Source organism: Pseudophryne corroboree, chromosome 4 (assembly GCF_028390025.1).
Source record: "Pseudophryne corroboree isolate aPseCor3 chromosome 4, aPseCor3.hap2, whole genome shotgun sequence".
In the NCBI taxonomy this organism is placed as follows: domain Eukaryota; kingdom Metazoa; phylum Chordata; class Amphibia; order Anura; family Myobatrachidae; genus Pseudophryne; species Pseudophryne corroboree.
In genome coordinates, this window is record NC_086447.1 from 506,648,580 (window position 1) to 506,667,544 (window position 18,965).

The 18,965-nt window shown below is 48.2% G+C and overlaps 1 protein-coding gene and 1 long non-coding RNA gene across 10 annotated transcripts in view; one reads left to right on the top strand and one right to left on the bottom strand.

The window, feature by feature from the left end:
* Positions 1 to 5,611, top strand: part of LOC134909868 (uncharacterized) — an 81,921-nt gene extending 76,310 nt beyond the window's left edge. For 4 of the 5 annotated variants that reach the window (XR_010176050.1, XR_010176055.1, XR_010176051.1 and 1 more), the window contains one exon: positions 5,524 to 5,611. This is a non-coding gene — a long non-coding RNA (uncharacterized LOC134909868). The remainder of the gene's footprint in view (positions 1 to 5,523) is intronic. The other variant, XR_010176053.1, reaches the window with a different exon arrangement.
* Positions 1 to 18,965, bottom strand: part of ZUP1 (zinc finger containing ubiquitin peptidase 1) — a 211,880-nt gene that overhangs the window by 29,064 nt on the left and 163,851 nt on the right. For all 5 annotated transcript variants that reach the window (XM_063917196.1, XM_063917197.1, XM_063917193.1 and 2 more), the window contains exon 7: positions 5,513 to 5,681. In XM_063917196.1, the coding sequence (XP_063773266.1) occupies positions 5,513 to 5,681 (169 nt within the window). The remainder of the gene's footprint in view (positions 1 to 5,512; positions 5,682 to 18,965) is intronic.

Sequence of the window (18,965 nt, forward strand, 5' to 3'; positions counted from 1 at the left end):
GTATATTTTTAAGGCTCTGACAACGTCCAACAACTTGGAGTCCTTCAAGTCGTCTGTAGCCGCAGGCACTACAATAGGCTGGTTCAGGTGAAACGCTGATACCACCTTAGGGAGAAAATGCGGACGCGTCCGCCGCTCTGCCCTATGTCGAATGGAAAATTAAATAAGGGCTTTTATAAAACAAAGCCGCCAGTTCAGATACTCTCCCGGCCGAAGCCAGGGCCAGTAACATAGTCACTTTCCATGTGAGATATTTCAAATCCACATTCTTTAGTGGTTCAAACCAATTGGATTTGAGGAAATCTAAAACTACATTTAGATCCCACGGTGCCACCTTAGGCACCACAGGAGGCTGTATATGCAGTACTCCTTTGATAAAAATCTGGACCTCAGGGACTGAGGCCAATTCTTTTTGGAAGAATATTGATATGGCCGAAATTTGAACCTTAATAGATCCCAATTTGAGACCCATAGACAATCCTGATTGCAGGAAATGTAGGAAAACGACCCAGTTGAAATTCCTCCATCGGAGCACTCCGCTGCTCGCACCACGCAACATATTTTCGCCAAATACGGCGATAATGCTTCGCGGTGACTTCCTTCCTTGCCTTTATCAAGGTAGGAATGACTTCTTCCGGAATGCCTTTTCCTTTTAGGATCTGGCATTCAAACGCCATGCCGTCAAACGCAGCCGCGGTAAGTCTTGAAAAAGACAAGGACCCTGCTGAAGCAGGTCCCTTCTCAGAAGTAGAGGCCACGGATCGTCCGTGACCATCTCTTGAAGTTCCGGGTACCAAGTCCTTCTTGGCCAATCCGGAGCCACTAGTCTTACTCCTCTTTGCCGTATAATCCTCAATACCTTTGGTATGAGAGGCAGAGGAGGAAACACATATACCGACTGGTACACCCAAGGTGTTACCAGCGCGTCCACAGCTATTGCCTGCGGATCTCTTGACCTGGCGCAATATCTGTCCAGTGTTTTGTTGAGGCGAGACGCCATCATGTCCACCATTGGTTTTACCCAACGGTTTAATAGCATGTGGAAAACTTCTGGATGAAGTCCCCACTCTCCCGGGTGAAGGTCGTGTCTGCTGAGGAAGTCTGCTTCCCAGTTGTCCACGCCCGGGATGAATACTGCTGACAGTGCTATCACGTGATTCTCCGCCCAGCGAAGGATCCTGGCAGCTTCTGCCATTGCCCTCCTGCTTCTTGTGCCGCCCTGTCTGTTTACATGGGCGACTGCCGTGATGTTGTCCGACTGGATCAACACCGGTCTTCCTTGAAGCAGAGGTTCCGCCTGGCTTAGAGCATTGTAGATTGCTCTTAGTTCCAGAATGCTTATGTGAAGAGACTTTTTCAGGCTCGACCACACTCCCTGGAAATTTCTTCCCTGTGTGACTGCTCCCCAGCCTCTCAGGCTGGCATCCGTGGTCACCAGGATCCAATCCTGCATGCCGAATCTGCGGCCCTCCAATAGATGAGCCTCCTGCAACCACCACAGAAGGGATACCCTTGTCCTCGGCGACAGGGTTATCCGCAGGTGCATCTGAAGATGCGACCCTGACCATTTGTCCAACAGATCCCTTTGCATGGAATCTGCCAAAAGGGATTGCTTCGTAAGAAGCTACCATTTTTTCCCAGGACTCTTGTGCATTGATGTACAGACACCTTTCCTGGTTTTAGGAGGTTCCTGACCAGGTCAGATAACTCCTTGGCTTTTTCTTCGGGAAGAAAAACCTTTTTCTGAACTGTGTCCAGAATCATCCCCAGGAACAGCAGACGAGTTGTCGGCATTAATTGGGATTTTGGAATATTCAGAATCCATCCGTGCTGCTTTAGCACCTCTTGAGATAGTGCTAAACCCATCTCTAGCTGTTCTCTGGACCTTGCCCTTATTAGGAGATCGTCCAAGTATGGGATAATTAATACGCCTTTTCTTCGAAGAAGAAATATTATCTCGGCCATTACCTTTGTAAAGACCCGAGGTGCCGTGGACAAACCAAACGGCAGCGTCTGAAACTGATAGTGACAGTTTTGTACAACGAACCTGAGGTACCCCTGGTGTGAGGGGTAATTGGAACGTGGAGATACGCATCCTTGATGTCCAAGGATACCATAAAGTCCCCTTCTTCCAGGTTCGCTATCACTGCTCTGAGTGACTCCATCTTGAACTTGAACTTCTTTATGTACAGGTTCAAGGACTTCAGATTTAGAATAGGCCTTACCGAGCCATCCGGCTTCGGTACCACAAAAAGAGTGGAATAATACCCCTTCCCTTGTTGTAGAAGAGGTACCTTGACTATCACCTGCTGAGAATACAGCTTGTGAATGGCTTCCAAAACCGTCTCCCTTTCTGAGGGGGACGTTGGTAAAGCAGACTTCAGGAAACGGCGAGGTGGCTCTGTCTCTAATTTCAACCTGTACCCCTGAGATATTATCTGCAGGATCCAGGGATTTACCTGCGAGTGAGCCCACTGCGCGCTGTAATTCTTGAGACGACCGCCTACCGCCCCCGAGTCCGCTTGCGAAGCCCCAGCGTCATGCTGAGGCTTTTGTAGAAGCCGGGGAGGGCTTCTGTTCCTGGGAAGGAGCTGCCTGTTGCTGTCTCTTCCCTCGTCCTCTGCCTCGTGGCAGATATGAATAGCCCTTTGCTCTCTTATTTTTAAAGGAACGAAAGGGCTGCGGTTGAAAGGTCGGTGCCTTTTTCTGTTGGGGAGTGACTTGAGGTAGAAAGGTGGATTTCCCGGCCGTAGCCGTGGCCACCAAATCCGATAGACCGACCCCAAATAACTCCTCTACGCATCGCCTGTCCACTGTCGTGTCCATAAAGCTCTTCTGGCCGAAATGGACATAGCACTTACCCGTGATGCCAGTGTGCAGATATCTCCCTGTGCATCACGCATATAAAGAAATGCATCCTTTATTTGTTCTAACGACAGTAAAATATTGTCCCTGTCCAGGGTATCAATATTTTCGATCAGGGACTCTGACCAAACTACCCCAGCACTGCACATCCAGGCAGTCGCAATAGCTGGTCGTAGTATAACACCTGCATGTGTGTATATACCTTTTTGGATATTTTCCATCCTCCTATCTGATGGATCTTTAAGTGCGGCCGTCTCAGGAGAGGGTAACGCCACTTGTTTTGATAAGCGTGTTAGCGCTTTGTCCACCCTAGGAGGTGTTTCCCAGCGCTCCCTAACCTCTGGCGGGAAAGGGTATAAAGCCAATAACTTCTTTGAAATTAGCAGTTTTTTATCGGGGCACCCCACGCTTCATCACACACGTCATTTAATTCTTCTGATTCGGTAAAAACTACTGGTAGTTTTTTCACACCCCACATAATACCCTGTTTAGTGGTACCTGTAGTATCAGCTAAATGTAACATCTCCTTTATTGCCAAAATCATATAACGTGTGGCCCTACTGGAAAATACGGTTGATTCGTCACCTTCACCACCGGAATCAGTGCCTGTGTCTGGGTCTGTGTCGACCGACTGAGGCAAGGGGCGTTTTACAGCCCCTGACGGTGTTTGAGGCGCCTGGACAGGCACTAATTGAGTGTCCGGCCGCCTCATGTCGGCAAACGACTGCTTAAGCGAGTTGACGCTATCCCGTAATTCCACAAATAAAGGCATCCATTCTGGTGTCGACCCCCTAGGAGGTGACATCCTCATATTTGGCAATTGCTCCGCCTCCACACCAATAACGTCCTCATACATGTCGACACACACGTACCGACACACAGCAGACACACAGGGAATGCTCTATACGAAGACAGGACCCACTAGCCCTTTGGGGAGACAGAGGGAGAGTCTGCCAGCACACACCAAAAAGCGCTATATATGACAGGGATAGCCTTATGATTAAGTGCTCCCTTATAGCTGCTTTTATATTAATATATATTGCCATTTATTTTGCCCCCCCTCTCTGTTATACCCTGTTTCTGTAGTGCAGTGCAGGGGAGAGACCTGGGAGCCTTCCTGACCAGCGGAGCTGTGACAGAAAATGGCGCCGTGTGCTGAGGAGATAGGCCCCGCCCCTTTTTCGGCGGGCTCGTCTCCCGCTATTTAGTACATTTAGGCAGGGGTAAATATCTCCATATAGCCTCTGGGGCTATATGTGAGGTATTTTTAGCCTTTTTAAAGGTTTTCATTTGCCTCCCAGGGCGCCCCCCCTCCCAGCGCCCTGCACCCTCAGTGACTGCCGTGTGAAGTGTGCTGAGAGGAAAATGGCGCACAGCTGCAGTGCTGTGCGCTACCTTAAGAAGACTGCAGGAGTCTTCAGCCGCCGATTCTGGACCTCTTCTTGCTTCAGCATCTGTGAGGGGGCCGGCGGCGTGGCTCCGGTGACCATCCAGGCTGTACCTGTGATCGTCCCTCTGGAGCTTCATGTCCAGTAGCCAAGAAGCCAATCCATCCTGCACGCAGGTGAGTTCACTTCTTCTCCCCTCTGTCCCTCGTTGCAGTGATCCTGTTGCCAGCAGGAATCACTGTAAAATAAAAAACCTAAGCTAAACTCTCTAAGCAGCTCTTTATGAGAGCCACCTAGAATTGCACCCTTCTCGGCCGGGCACAAAAATCTAACTGGAGTCTGGAGGAGGGTCATAGGGGGAGGAGCCAGTACACACCACCTGACCTGTAAAAGCTTTACTTTTGTGCCCTGTCTCCTGCGGAGCCGCTATTCCCCATGGTCCTTTCAGGAACCCCAGCATCCACTTAGGACGATAGAGAAAAATAAATAAGTCTATTTCTTATGACTATTTTATTGTACAAGTGAAAATATTTTTGACATACCAAAGAATATCACCAGCTCCCTGGGGAAACCTTTTTCTTTGTTCTTCATAACCATTATACCCCGTCTAACAGGGGGTATTTTCCCTAAGGTGTAACTCTATATATTGTTAGCGCGAGAAAGGTCTTATACTTTTTCTACATATATATATATATATATATATACATACATACACATACTTTTTTTTTTTTATTAAAATACAATTCCCAAGTGCGCTATATTAGTTGAATGCTGTTTTCATAAGATCTTCCAGAAAAACCCAAACAAACAGATAAAAACTGCAAGCTGGAGTACTCTTATAGGTACTGTTTTCGGGGTCCTAAAACAGATATCCCCTCACCAGAAAATCACCCAAACAAAAGTCTCAAGGCCAATTAGTACCAATTTATGGTTTATTCACACAGGTTTTTAAACATACACTTTAAAAAGTTATATAGAAGTAAAATTTGTAAATCAGTGATAATTGTCCAAAATGTGTTGTTGGTAAATTGGATCCTCCCTCACCTTAAACAAGGTGTGTAAAAACGTGAGGGAGGATACACACACACACACACACACACACACACACACACACACACACACACACACACACACACACACACCTATATCTATCTGGGGATATAGACATTACTTTGCAATCAATCAACCAACCTGGGGTCTTTCAGACAGTGAGATAGAGGCTGTCTACATAAACATTATTTAAACATTATATCACTTACTTTATTTTCAGAGATGTTAGTAGGCAGTAAATTTCAGAAGCGCCAATCCAAGCCTTGGTACCCTGCAATTTGCCACTGAAATGAGAAGCACCCTGAGGATCAAATCCTTCTTTCCAGGCATCCTCAATCAAAGACTGAATTTTCGGAATACAAGGAATATGCCCACACTCTAGAGTAATAAAAAGCAATTTTGACTTTAATATAATTTTAGCACTTTATTCTTATATTGTACTACACAGTCTATAACAAATACAGTACAGCTAAGCTTAATTCTCCTTAAGCACTTTTGGCCTGATTTGGAAATATACAGTACTGTGCAAAAGTTTTAGGCAGGTCTGGAAAATATGCTGCAAAGTAAGAATGCTTTTAAAAATAGAAGTGTTAATAGTTTGTGTGTATCAATTTACAAAATGCAAAGTGCATGAAAAGAAGAGAAATCTAAAATCAATATTTGGTGTGACCACCCTTTGCCTTTGAAAACAGCATCAATTCTTCTACGTACACTTGCACAGAGTTTTTAAAGGAACTCAGCAGGTAAGTTTCTCCAAACATCTTGGAGTACTAACCACACATCTTCTGTGGATGTGGGCTTGCTCAAATCCTTCTGTCTCTTCATGTAATCCCAGAAAGACAGACTCGATGTTGAGATCAGGACTTTGTGGGGGACCATATCATCACTTCCAGAACTCCTTGTTCTTCTTTACATTGTAGATCGTTATTAATGACATAGGCTGTATGTTTGGGGTCGTTGTCCTGCTGCTGAATAAATCTGGAGACAATCAGACATCTCTCTGATGGTATTGCATGATGGATAAGTACCTGTCTTTATTTCTCAGTATGAACTACACCATTAATCCTAACCAAATCCCCAACTCAATTTGCTGAAATGCAGCCCCAAACTTGCAAGGAGCCTCCATGCTTCACTGTTGCCTGCACACACTCATCATTGTACCACTCTCAAGCATTGCCTTCTGTTACAGTCAAATATTTATAATTTTGACTCATCAGTCCAGAGCACCTGCTGCCATTTTTATGAATCCCAGTTCTTAAATTTTCGTGCACAGTTGAGTTGCTTGGCCTTATTTCCACGTCAAAGATATGTTTTTTTGGCTGCAATTTTTCCACGAACACACTTCTGACCAGACTTCTCCAAACAGTAGATGAGTGTACCTGGTTCCCTCTGGTTTCTGCCATTTCTGAGCTGATGGCACTGCTGGACATCTTCCAATTTCAAAGGGAAGTAAGCATGTGTCGTCTTTCATCTGAGTTTCCTTGGCCGACCACTGCATCTACTGTCCTCAACGTTGCCTGTTTCTTTGTGCTTCAATGCTGAGAAATACAGCCATGTACTTATCCATCTTGCAGTACCATCAGGATGGCATCTAATTGGCTCTAAATTTATTATGCAGCAGGACAACGACCCCAAACATACAACCAATGTAATTAAGAACTATATTCAGACTAAAGAAGAACACTGAGTCCTGGAAGTGATGATATGGCCCTAATCTCAACATCATCAAGTCTATCTGAAATTGAATGAAAATCCTTTTCTCTTAGTCCGTAGAGGATGCTGGGGATGCTTCAAGAACCATGGGGTATAGACCATGGGGTATAGACGGGATCCGCAGGAGACATGGGCACTTTAAGACTTTGAATGGGTGTGAACTGGCTCCTCCCTCTATGCCCCTCCTCCAGACTCCAGTTATAGGAACTGTGCCCAGGGAAATGGACATTTCGAGGAAAGAATTTATTGTTACACCACGGTGAGCGTCTTACCAGCTCACACCTCAAGCATGCCGCAGTACGTGGCATTCAACAGAACACCAGCCGACGGCATGAAAAATATGCAGCAATATGCTGACATAAAACGTAACACAACCTGTGTGCAAACACAACCAATAACAGCATAACGCATGCTACGGCATGAATAACGTCAGCAACAGGCTGACTTAAACGCAACACAACATGTGTGTATCCATAACCAATAACTGCAAATACAGTACGCACTGGGACGGGCGCCCAGCATCCTCTACGGACTAAGAGAAAAGGATTTACCGGTAGGTATTAAAATCCTATTTTCTCATACGTACTAGAGGATGCTGGGTATGCTTCAAGAACCATGGGGTTTATACCAAAGCTCTAGAACGGGCGGGAGAGTGCGGATGACTCTGCAGCACCGATTGACCAAACAAGAGGTCCTCATTAGCCAGGGTATCAAACTTGTAAAACTTTGCAAAAGTGTTTGAACCCGACCAAGCAGCTGCTCGGCAAAGCTGCAATGCCAAGATCCCTTGGGCCGCCGCCCAGGAAGAGCCCACCTTTCTGGTAGAATGAGCCTTCACCAATTTCGGCAACGGCAATCCCACCGTAGAATGAGCATGCTTAATCGTATTACAGATCCAGCGTGCAATAGTCTGCTTGGTAGCAGGCGCCCCAATCTTGTTGGGAGCATACAGGATAAACAGATCCTCTGTTTTCCTGATCTGAGCCATCCTGGTGACATAAATATTCAAACTCTGACCACCTTGAGAGACTTCAATTCCGCCAACGCGTCAGTAGCCACCGGTACCACAATAAAGGTTGGTTCATGTGAAACGATGAAACCACTTTTGGCAGAAATTGCTGACGAGTTCTCAACTCCGCTCCATCTTCATGGAAGATTAAACAGGGGCTCTTATAAGTCAAAGCCGCTAATTCAGACACCCGCCTTGCGGATGTCAAGGCCAACCGCCTGACCACTTTCCAAGTGAGGAATTTCAACTCAACCTTATGTAAAGGTTCAACCAATGAGACTGCAGGAACTGCAACCCCACGTTAAAATCTCATGGTGCTACAGGGGGCACACAAAGGGAGGTTGGATGTGTAACACTCCTTTTACGAAAGTATGAACTTCTGGAAAGGAGGCCAATTGTTTTTGGAAGAAACCCGATAAGGCTGAAATCTGAACCTTAACCGAGCCCAACTTAAGACCCGCATCCACTCGATCTTGTAATAAAATTGGAGAAAACGACCCAACTGGAATTCTTCCATAGGAGCCTTCTTGGATTCACACCAAGACACATACCGTATATACTCGAGTATAAGCCGACTTTTTCAGCACTTTTTTTTGTGCTGAAAAAGCCACCTCGGCTTATACTTGAGTCAGCGTTATATGCCCCACAGTGCCATGTGTGCCAGATATGCCCCACAGTGCCAGATATGCCCCACAGTGCTAGATACTTACCCTCCGTCGCTCCCGCGCTGCCGGCTGAAGGAGGGACACGGAGAGCGCAGTGCGCGGCTCTCCTGTGTCCCTCCTGCATCTCCGGCGGCAGCGGCGTCTGTGTGGTAAAGGAAGTGCACGAACCGGCACTTCCTTTAACACACGCCGCTGCCGCCTGAGACGCAAGAGGGACACAGGAGAGCCGCGCACTGCGCTCTCCGTGTCCCTCCTTCAGACGACAGCGTGGGAGCGACGGAGGGTAAGTATCTAGCACTGTGGGGCATGTCTGGCACATCTGGCACTGTGGGGCATATCTGGCACACCTGGCACTGTGGGGCATATCTGGCACACCTGGCACTGTGGGGCATATCTGGCACACCTGGCACTGTGGGGCCCATCTGGCACTGTGGGGCCCATCTGGCACTGTGGGGCCCATCTGGCACTGTGGGGCATATCTGGCACTGTGGGGCATATCTGGCACTGTGAGGCATATCTGGCACTGTGGGGCATATCTGGCACTGTGGGGCATATCTGGAACATCTGGCACTGTGGGGCATATCTGGCACTGTGGGGCATATCTGGCACTGTGGGGCATATCTGCCACTATGAGGTCTGTGTACGGGTAGAGCTGCATTTCCCACCCTAGGCTTATACTCGAGTCAATAAGTTTTCCCAGGTTTTTGTGGTAAAATTAGGTGCCTCGGCTTATATTCGGGTCGACTTATACTCGAGTATATACGGTACTTTCTCCAAATAGGGTGGTAATGTTTTGACGTTACTCCTTTTCTGCCTGAAGAAGAGTAGGGATGCCTTCACTGGGAATACCCTTTCTGGCTAGGATCCGGCGTGCAACCTCCAAGCCGTCAAATGAAGCCGCGGTAATTCTTGGTACACGCACGGCCCCTGCTGTAACAGATCCTCTCGTAGAGGAAGAGGCCAGGGATCTCCTATGAGTAATTCCTGACGATCAGGATACCAGCCCTAGTTGACCAGTCTGGAACAATGAGGATCACCTGAACCTTTGTTCTTCTTATGATCTTTAGCATCTTTAGAAATAGTGGACGTGGAGAGAACACATAGACCGACTGAAAAACCCCCACTAGGGCATCCACCGCTATTGCTTGAGGGTCCCTCGACCTGGAACAATATCTCTGACGTTTTTTATTGAGGCGAGACGCCATCATGTCTATTTGAGGAATTCCCCAATGACTTGTCACTTCTGTGAAAACCTCTTGATGAAGACTTCACTCTCCTGGATGGAGAACGTGTCTACCGAGGAAGTCTGCTTCCCAGTTGTTTACACTTGGAACGAACATCGCTGACAGAGCGCGTATATGTTTCGTCGCGCAGCGGAAAATCTTTCTGGCTTCTGCCATTCCTGCTCCGTTTTTCGTTTGTAGAAAACCATTATAAACGTCCCTTAACTCTAGACCGTTAATGTGGTGACAAGTATCCTAACTTGACCCTCTCCCTTGCAAGTGTTCCTCCTGTGTGACAGCTCCCACGCCTCGGAGGCATGGATCCGTGGTCACTAGGATCTAGTCCTGGAACCCGAACCTGCGCTTAAGAAATGAGAACTGCGCCGCCACCACAGGAGTGAGATTCTGGTCTTGAAAAAAACGGATTATCCCAGGTGGGAACCGGACCACTTGTCCAACTGGTCCCACTAAAAACACCCTGGCATGTAACCTGCCCACTGAACGGCCTCGTAGGCCGCAACCATCTTTTTTAGCAACTGAATGTATTGCTGGATTGACACTGTTGCAGGTCTGATCAGACTCTGGATCCTCAGAGCCTTTTCCACTGGAAGAAAACAACCACTTGGTTACTTGACCTTGCCGTAATCAGGCGAGCGTCCCCGTACAGAATAATAATGACTCCTTATTACCGAAGGACAACCATCATACCGCCCTCACCTTGGTGAAATTGGTAATGACAATCCGGAATTGCAAGCCTCAGGTAAGCCTAATGCGAAAGAAACCGTAATTAGACCTCCTTTCTCCTTTTTCATATTGGAGATCCCTGCCATGAGAGATTCCATCTTGGATTTTAACTTCTTTAAGCAGAAATTTTGGGATTTCAGATATAGGATTGGTCTGACCGAGCCGTCCGGCCTCGGGAGCACGAAAAAGCTTGGATAACAGTCTTTTTTTTTTTGTGTGACCGGGACACCAATGACAATGGCCTGATCCTAACACAACTCTCGTATTGCGTCGCATACTACCTCCCCGTCCGGAGGAGAATCGTTAAGGTCGATTTGAAAAATCGGTGAGGGGAAACGTCTGGAAACTCCAGTATGTTCCCCTAGGGACTCTATTCTTACACTCACTGGTCCATGTCCTTTCCAGGACTGAATGAGAAGTTTTAGACGTGGTCCCACCGGTGTGGGCTCCCGCAAGATAGACCCAACGTCATGCGGTGGATCTTACCTTCCTTTACCTGCAAAGAAATGGGAAATCCGTATTTATTCGGACGAAATGACTGCATCCTACAATAATGCTTCACCAACCGTTGTGAGGGAACATAGGACACAAAGGTAGACTTACCAGTGGCATCTGCCGAGATCAACTGAACACGGCCAACACCAAACCAGGCTTCACCTTCATAGGGAAGAGACTCCATTTCTTCTCGGAGTCAGCATCAGCATTCCATTGGTGAATCCACAACGCCCTCCTAGCCGAGACCGCCATGGAATTGGCCCGCGAACCCAAGAGTCCCATACCTCTTGTAGTCGCACGGCAGTATGCTGCAATGTTCTAGATATGACCCAACTTAAGAAGTATCCCATCTCTCCCCAGGGAAATTATATCGGATGACAAGGTAACCGACCATTTCTGAATACACGATTGGTGAACATACACAAGGTACATAGGCTCATTTAGAGTCTATGGTACAGGTATTTCCTAAAGGTTTACCTGACATTTTCCCCCATATAGGGGACCAGTGCAAAAACTGTTATACAGCAGAAGGTTAGTCTGCAGGACTCACTTGAAGACACCACTCAGTAATTATCCCACTGAGCATTTATATCTATAATAACAGAAGTACTTGATTTTACCAACATCCATTAGTTACTGAATTTGTCGGAAGTACAGAACATACACTCAGTTTGTGACTATATTGTTTAGCAAAACTCCATACTTTCCATCTCCACATCCCCAGCCCCTCCTCTCTCTCTCTATATATATTTTTTCCCCTTCTCACTCTCCCTTCCTTCCAATCCACATACCCCCTTTCCTGTGTGTGCCGACAACCCCCACATTTTGTTTCTACAGCTACCTAAAAAACTTTTGCACAGTACCGTACATAAACCCAATAGTTTACATACATTGCCGATGGTGGGGCTTCTGTGCAGGACTACGGAGCTGTAGCCTGATTGACAGAACACAGCAGCGGATCACACAAGCATGCTATTTACTCAATGCAACTTCTGTTGCATTCGCATATTATCGTAAAGCAGCGGTGTCTAAAAACGCAGCTGCTGTACAAACTGCGGCCATCTCTGAATCAGGCCCTTTGTTCTGCCTCTGTCTCCTCACAGACAGGATGGCAAAGTCATGATCTCCCTAGACTTTGCACATGTGTGGATGATGAAGGGGGTAATTCAGACCTGATCGCTCGCTAGCTATTTTTTGCAGCGCTGCGATCAGATAGTCGCCGCCTATAGGGGAGTGTATTTTTGCTTGGCAAGCGTGCGATCGTGCCGCGGAGCACTACAAAAAAGTTTTGTGCAGTTTCTGAGTTGCCCAGAACTTACTCAGCTGCTGCGATCACTTCAGCCTGTCAGTTCCCGGAATTGACATCAGACACCCGCCCTGCAAACGCTTGGACACACCTGCATTTTTCCAAACACTCCCAGAAAACGGTCAGTTGACACCCACAAACGCGTTCTTCCTGTCAATCTCATTGTGATAGGCTGTGCGAACGGATTCTTCGTACAATCTATCGCTGGGCAACGATCCGCTGTGTAGCTGTACGACGCGCCTGCGCATTGCGGTGCATACGCATGCGCAGTTCTGACCTGATCGCAGCGAAAAAATCGAGCGTGCGATCAGGTCTGAATGACCCCCGAAGAGCAACCACAAGCTCACTACAACCAAACACTGCCTGAGAACCCCACACTCTACTGTAACTAGCGTTTTAAACTCTCACACTGCTCCTAGCATTGTGACCTCTGTGGGAGTCTACTCCTCCTCCTATACTCTAGATTAGCTGATATGTGCATGAAAGCAGATCCATCTGTCACAAGGTTCCTCTCCCTGGGTTTAGTTTACAGATATAAATCTTAAGAGGGGTACACACGGAGAGATCCGTGCTTAAATTCTAAGCAATCTGACTAGATTGCTTAGAAATTAAGCAAGGATCTGTGTGTAGGGTGCCTGCAACAGCGATGCGCGGTACTACGCATCGCTATCGCCGACTCTAGATTTGGCAAATCTAGCGAGATCACTAATTTCACTGCTGGGTGAAATGAGCGCGCCCCCCCCCCCCCCCCTTTGCTCAGCACACATTGTGCCGAGCGGGGGGAGAGATGTGTGCTAAGCGGTCTGTGCTAGATCACTCAGCACACATCTCCCCCATGTGTACGGAGCTTTACAAACTGATTTATAAGAGTAAATTAATTGGTTGTTAATGTAACTTTAAAACATCATACTAATTTTTCCTGTATCTTGAATAGAGCACTTTTGTACTACTGCAGCTGGAGAACCAACCTCTGGTAATAAGTCGGTATGTTTGTCTAAAGGTATTTGTGTACTTGTATATGTCCATGTAAGTCTATATGTATGTATTATAAGGAGTAATGTATCACTTACTGCAAAACAGAAGGAGTAAACGGTTGATATAGTAATAGTGGGTCTGCGGGTGTTTGCAAATGATTTGTCTGAACGACTGCATTCAGACATATCGTGTGGGCTGTGTAGCACAGCTGATGGGCGATATACCTTCAGATACACAGGAGTCCTTGCCCATCTTTAGGTCAAATGCATCCGTGATCCTTAGGATCAAACTGGTTGCAGGATGCCGCAGCTAGTCGCAATCACATTGTGACTGCTCGTGAGACATGTTCATGGGTTCGATCAGCGTGGACATCTGTGAATGTCTGTGCATCTGGCTGAAATTACAGGCGGTCCACCTGTAGACTTGCTGCAGGGACTGACATCACAGCTGGGCAGGCAATTTCAAATGCCTGCCCAGCTGGATGACTGGACTGAGATATCAAGAAGCCGACTGGTAAATGTTCATGTTTACCAGGGCAGGCCACTCTGTCGGCACAACGGTGAGTCCACCGGCTCTAATGCATATCGGTGAATTAGACTTAAACTGGGTTTCACAATTCAGAAGGACAATAAGGAGGCTGCAAGGGATGCAGAGAATTACCTTGCAGGTACGGTGGCAAAATATATGTAATGGGAACCATTGAGAATGATTTCCTGATTACTAGAGTTGTACAGCCTTATAACACTTTATAGTATTGCAGAAATCAGAGTCGCTCTCTCACATCGTGAAACACTAGTCATCATGAGTTCACTGTTTTTTTCTGGCAAATACAGGAGGTTGCACTGACGGAATACATACAATTTACCGGCGGACGGAATGCCAGCTGTCAATATCCCGACAGCGGCATCCCACCTGCCAGAATGCCGGCAGCTGGGTGAGAGCTAAGAGTCCCCTTGCATGCTCTGCGGAGACCGCCTATTCCCACTCTATGGATGTCGTGGACACCCATAGAGTGGGAAAAGCCATGGTGCGCTGGGATTCGGTCTCTCGCTATGTTCGGGATTTCGTTGTCTGCATCCTGAATGCCGGGATCCCGTCAGCCGGTATTTTAGCTGCAACCCGTATGACTATGTGAGTACTGTAAAAACAGGATTTTGGTTACCTACCGGTAAATCCTTTTCTCGTAGTCCGTAGAGGATGCTGGGGTCCATGTTAGTACCATGGGGTATAGACGGGTCCACCAGGAGCCATTGGCACTTTAAGAGTTTAATAGTGTGGGCTGGCTCCTCCCTCTATGCCCCTCCTACCAGACTCAGTCTAGAAACTGTGCCCGAGGAGACGACATACTTCGAGAGAAGGAACTACACATATAGTGGCGAGATTCATACCAGCTCACACAACAGGCAAATCCGGCTAACATGCCGGAAAAACTCAGCAACAGCTGAAACAGTAATTAACGCAGAACTTGCCAAGGAACCAGGCAGTACTAAACTATAAACCAACGCAGGAAAACGCAGCACTGGGCGGGTGCCCAGCATCCTCTACGGACTACGAGAAAAGGATTTACCGGTAGGTAACCAAAATCCTATTTTCTCTTACGTCCTAGAGGATGCTGGGGTCCATGGGGATGTACCAAAGCTCCTAGTACGGGAGGGAGAGCGCGGAGGCTCCTGCAAGACTGCTTGACCAAACTTGAGGTCATCAGAGGCCAAAGTATCGAACTTGTAAAACTTGCCAAACGTGTTAAACCCAGACCAAGTAGCTGCTCGGCAAAGTTGTACAGCCGAGACACCCCAGGCAGCCGCCCAGGAAGAGCCCACCTTACGAGTAGAGTGGGCCTTTACAGACCTTGGACACGGCAATCCTGCCGTGGAATAAACATGCTGGATGGTGAACCTGATCCAGCGTGAAATCGACTGCTTAGAAGCAGGACACCCAATTTTCTTGGGCTCATAGAGGACAAACAGAGAGTCACTTTTTCTATGACGAGTCGTCCTCTTCACATAAATCTTCAAAGCCCTCACAACATTCAAGGCCTCTGAAGCAATTGAGGAGTCAGAAGCCACTGGCACCACAATAGGTTGGTTGATATGGAAAGCCGATACAACCTTAGGCAGGAACTGTGGACAAGTCCTAAACTCCGCCTGTCTTCATGGAAGATCAGATAGGGATTTATACAAGATAAAGCCCCCAATTCCTACACGCGTCGTGCAGAAGCCAAGGCCAACAAAGTGACCGCCTTACACGTAAGAAACTTGATCTCAGCCTCCTATAGAGGCTCAAACCAAGCCGATTGCAGGAACTGCAACACCACATCAAGATCCCAGGGTGCAGTTGGCGCCACAAAGGGAGGCTGGATGTGCAGAACCCCTTTTAAAAAGGTCTGAACCTCAGGGAGGGCAGCCAATTGATTTTGGAAGAAGATGGACAAAGCAGAGATCTGGACCTTGATGGAGCCCAATCTCAGTCCCATATCCACACCTGCTTGCAGGAAAAGGAGAAAACGTCCAAGTTGAAACTCCACCACAGGAAATTTCTTGGCCTCACACCAAGTAACATATTTTTTCCAATGTTTAGACGTTACCCCCTTCCTAGCCTGTATCAGGGTAGGAATGACCTCACTCGGGATACCCTTCCGAGCTAAGATCTGGCGTTCAACCGCCATGCCGTCAAACGTAGCCGTGGTAACTTGATAAGCGAACGGCCCCTGCAGGAGCAGATCCTCTCGAAGAGGTAAAGGCCTTGGATCCTCCAGCAGAAGATCCAGTAGATCCGCGTACCAAGCCCTCCTTGGCCAGTCCGGAGCAATGAGGATTGCCAGAACCTTTGTTCTTCTTACCAGTTGAAGAACTTTTGGTATCAGAGGAAGTGGAGGGAACACATACACTGACGGGGGAAAACCCACGGTGTTACCAGTGCGTCCACCGCCACTGCCTGTGGGTCTCTCGACCTGGAACAATACCTCCGCAGCTTCTTATTGAGGCGGGAGGCCATCGTGTCTATGTGAGGAACCCCGCACCAACCTGTTACTTCCTCGAAACACCTCCAGATGGAGGCCCCACTCTCCTGGATGGAGATTGTGTCTGCTGAGGAAGTCTGCTTCCCAGTTGTCTACACCCGGAATGAAGATTGCTGACATCGACACCGCGTGCCTTTCTGCCCAGAGGTGGATTCTTGACACCTCTGACATGGCAGCCCTGCTCTTCGTCCCGCCTTGTCAGTTTATGTAGGCCACTGTGGTCACGTTGTCCGACTGCACATGAACAGCCCGATTCTGTAGAAGGTGAGCTGCTCGCAGAAGGCCGTTGTAGACGGCTCTCAGTTCAAGAATGTTTAGCGGGAGAAGGGATTCCTGATCCGACCACCTTCCTTGGAAGGTTTCCCCCTGAGAGACTGCTCCCCAACCTCTTAAACTTGCATCTGTGGTTAGAAGGAACCAGTCCTGAACTCCGAACCTTCGGCCTTCCAGAAGGTGCGGTAGTTGTAGCCACCAGAGGAGCGAAATCCTGGCTTTCGGTGACAGACGTATCCTCTGGTGCATGTGTAGGCGAGATCCCGACCACGGGGCCAATAGATCCAGCTGAAAGGATCGAGCATGAAACCTTCCGTACTGTAGAGCCTCGTAGGAGGCAACCATTTTCCCCAGAAGGTGGATGCACTGATGAACAGATACCCAGGAAGGCTTTAAGACATCCCGGACCATTGTTTCAATCACCAATGTTTTCTCCACCGGCAGAAACACCCTCTGCACTTCCGTGTCTAGGATCATCCCCAGGAAAGACAGCCTCCTTGTCGGCTCCAGATGAGACTTCGGAAGGTTCAGGATCCAACGTGCTGCTTGAGCAGATGTGTCGTGAGAGCAATGGATCTCAACAACTTCTCCCTGGACGACGCCTTGATCAGGAGATCGTCCAGATACGGAATAATGTTCAGCCCTTGCTTGCGCAGGAGAACCATAATTTCCGCCATCACCTTGGTGAAGACCGTCGGTGCTGTGGAGAGGCCAAACGGCAGCACCTGAAACTGATAGTGGTCATCCAACAGTGCAAACCTGAGGTATGCCTGATGTAGTGACCAAATGGGAATGTGGAGGTACGCATCTTTGATGTCCAGGGACACCAGGAATTCCCCCTCCGTTAGACCTGAGATGACAGCTCTCAGAGACTCCATCTTGAATTTGAACTCCCTGAGGTAGGGGTCCAAAGACTTTAAGTTCAGAATTGGCCGTACCGGCTCATCCGGTTTCAGTACCACGAAAAGGTTTGAATAATAACCTTTGTTCCACTGCTGAAGTGGAACTGGAACAATAACCTCTGACGCGACCAATTTTCGGATGGCCTCCAGAAGAATTGTTCTGTCTGCCGGCAGAGCTGGCAAGCCTGACTTGAAGAAACGGTGAGGTGGGGTATTTTGAACCTCCAGTTTGTACCCCCTGGACACAATATCCAGCACCCAGGGGTCCAGGCCAATGACACCCAGACGTGGCTGAAACGCCAGTCTCGCCCCCACCTGACCTTCCTCCAGGCCTAGCTGTCCACCGTCATGCGGAGGACTTGGGGGTATCAGAAGCAGGCTTCTGCGCTTGGGAACCTGCGGGAGCAGGTTTCTTTCCTTTGGCACGACCACCTCTGAAGAAGGTGTTCGAAGACTTGTTCTTTCTAGGCCTCGCGGGCCGAAAGGACTGTGACGTGGCTGGTGTAAAAGGCTTCTTCGTAGCCGGTGCAGCTGAGGGGAGAAAAGGAGACTTACCCGCGGTAGCCGTTGCAATCCATGCATCCAGCGCCTCCCCAAAGAGAGCCTGACCTGTATAGGGTAGGCCCTCCACACTTTTTCTGACATCCGCGTCCGCAGACCATTGGCGTAGCCAGAGACCCCTGCGAGCCAAGACGGACATGGAGGAGATCCCCGCAGCCATGGAACCCAGGTCCTTCATGGTTATCTACCAGGAATCCTGAATATTACGTAAAAATAAATCAACGTCACCTCTATCCAGCGTAGACGATTCCTCCTGCAGAGTGATTGACCACCTGGCAATAGCTTTTGCAATCCAAGCACAGGCTATAGTAGGCTATAATATAGCCCCTGAAGCCGTGTAAATGGATTTTAGGGTAGGATCCAACTTGCGATCTGCCGGGTCCTTCAACGCGGTAGATCCTGGGACTGGCAGGACCACCTGTTTGGACAGCCTAGAGTCAGAGGCGTCGACTATCCGCAGGGACTCACATTTTTTTCTATCTTCCTCTGGGAAGGGGAAAGCAACCAAGACCGTCTTAGGGATCTGGAATTTCTTCACCGGAGTTTCCCAGGCTTTTTCAAAGATAGCATTTAATTCTTTGGATGTCGGGAAGGTGAGGGTGGGCTTCTTGCAGTCTGTGAAAAAGGCCTCCTCCACCTGCTCAGGAGCTGTGTCAGAAATGTGCAACACATCCCTTACAGCTTCAATCATCAACTGCACCCCCTTAGCAAGTGAGGCTGTCCCCCTCAACACATCCCCGTCGCCGTCTGCAGTGTCAGAATCGGTTTCCGTGTCAT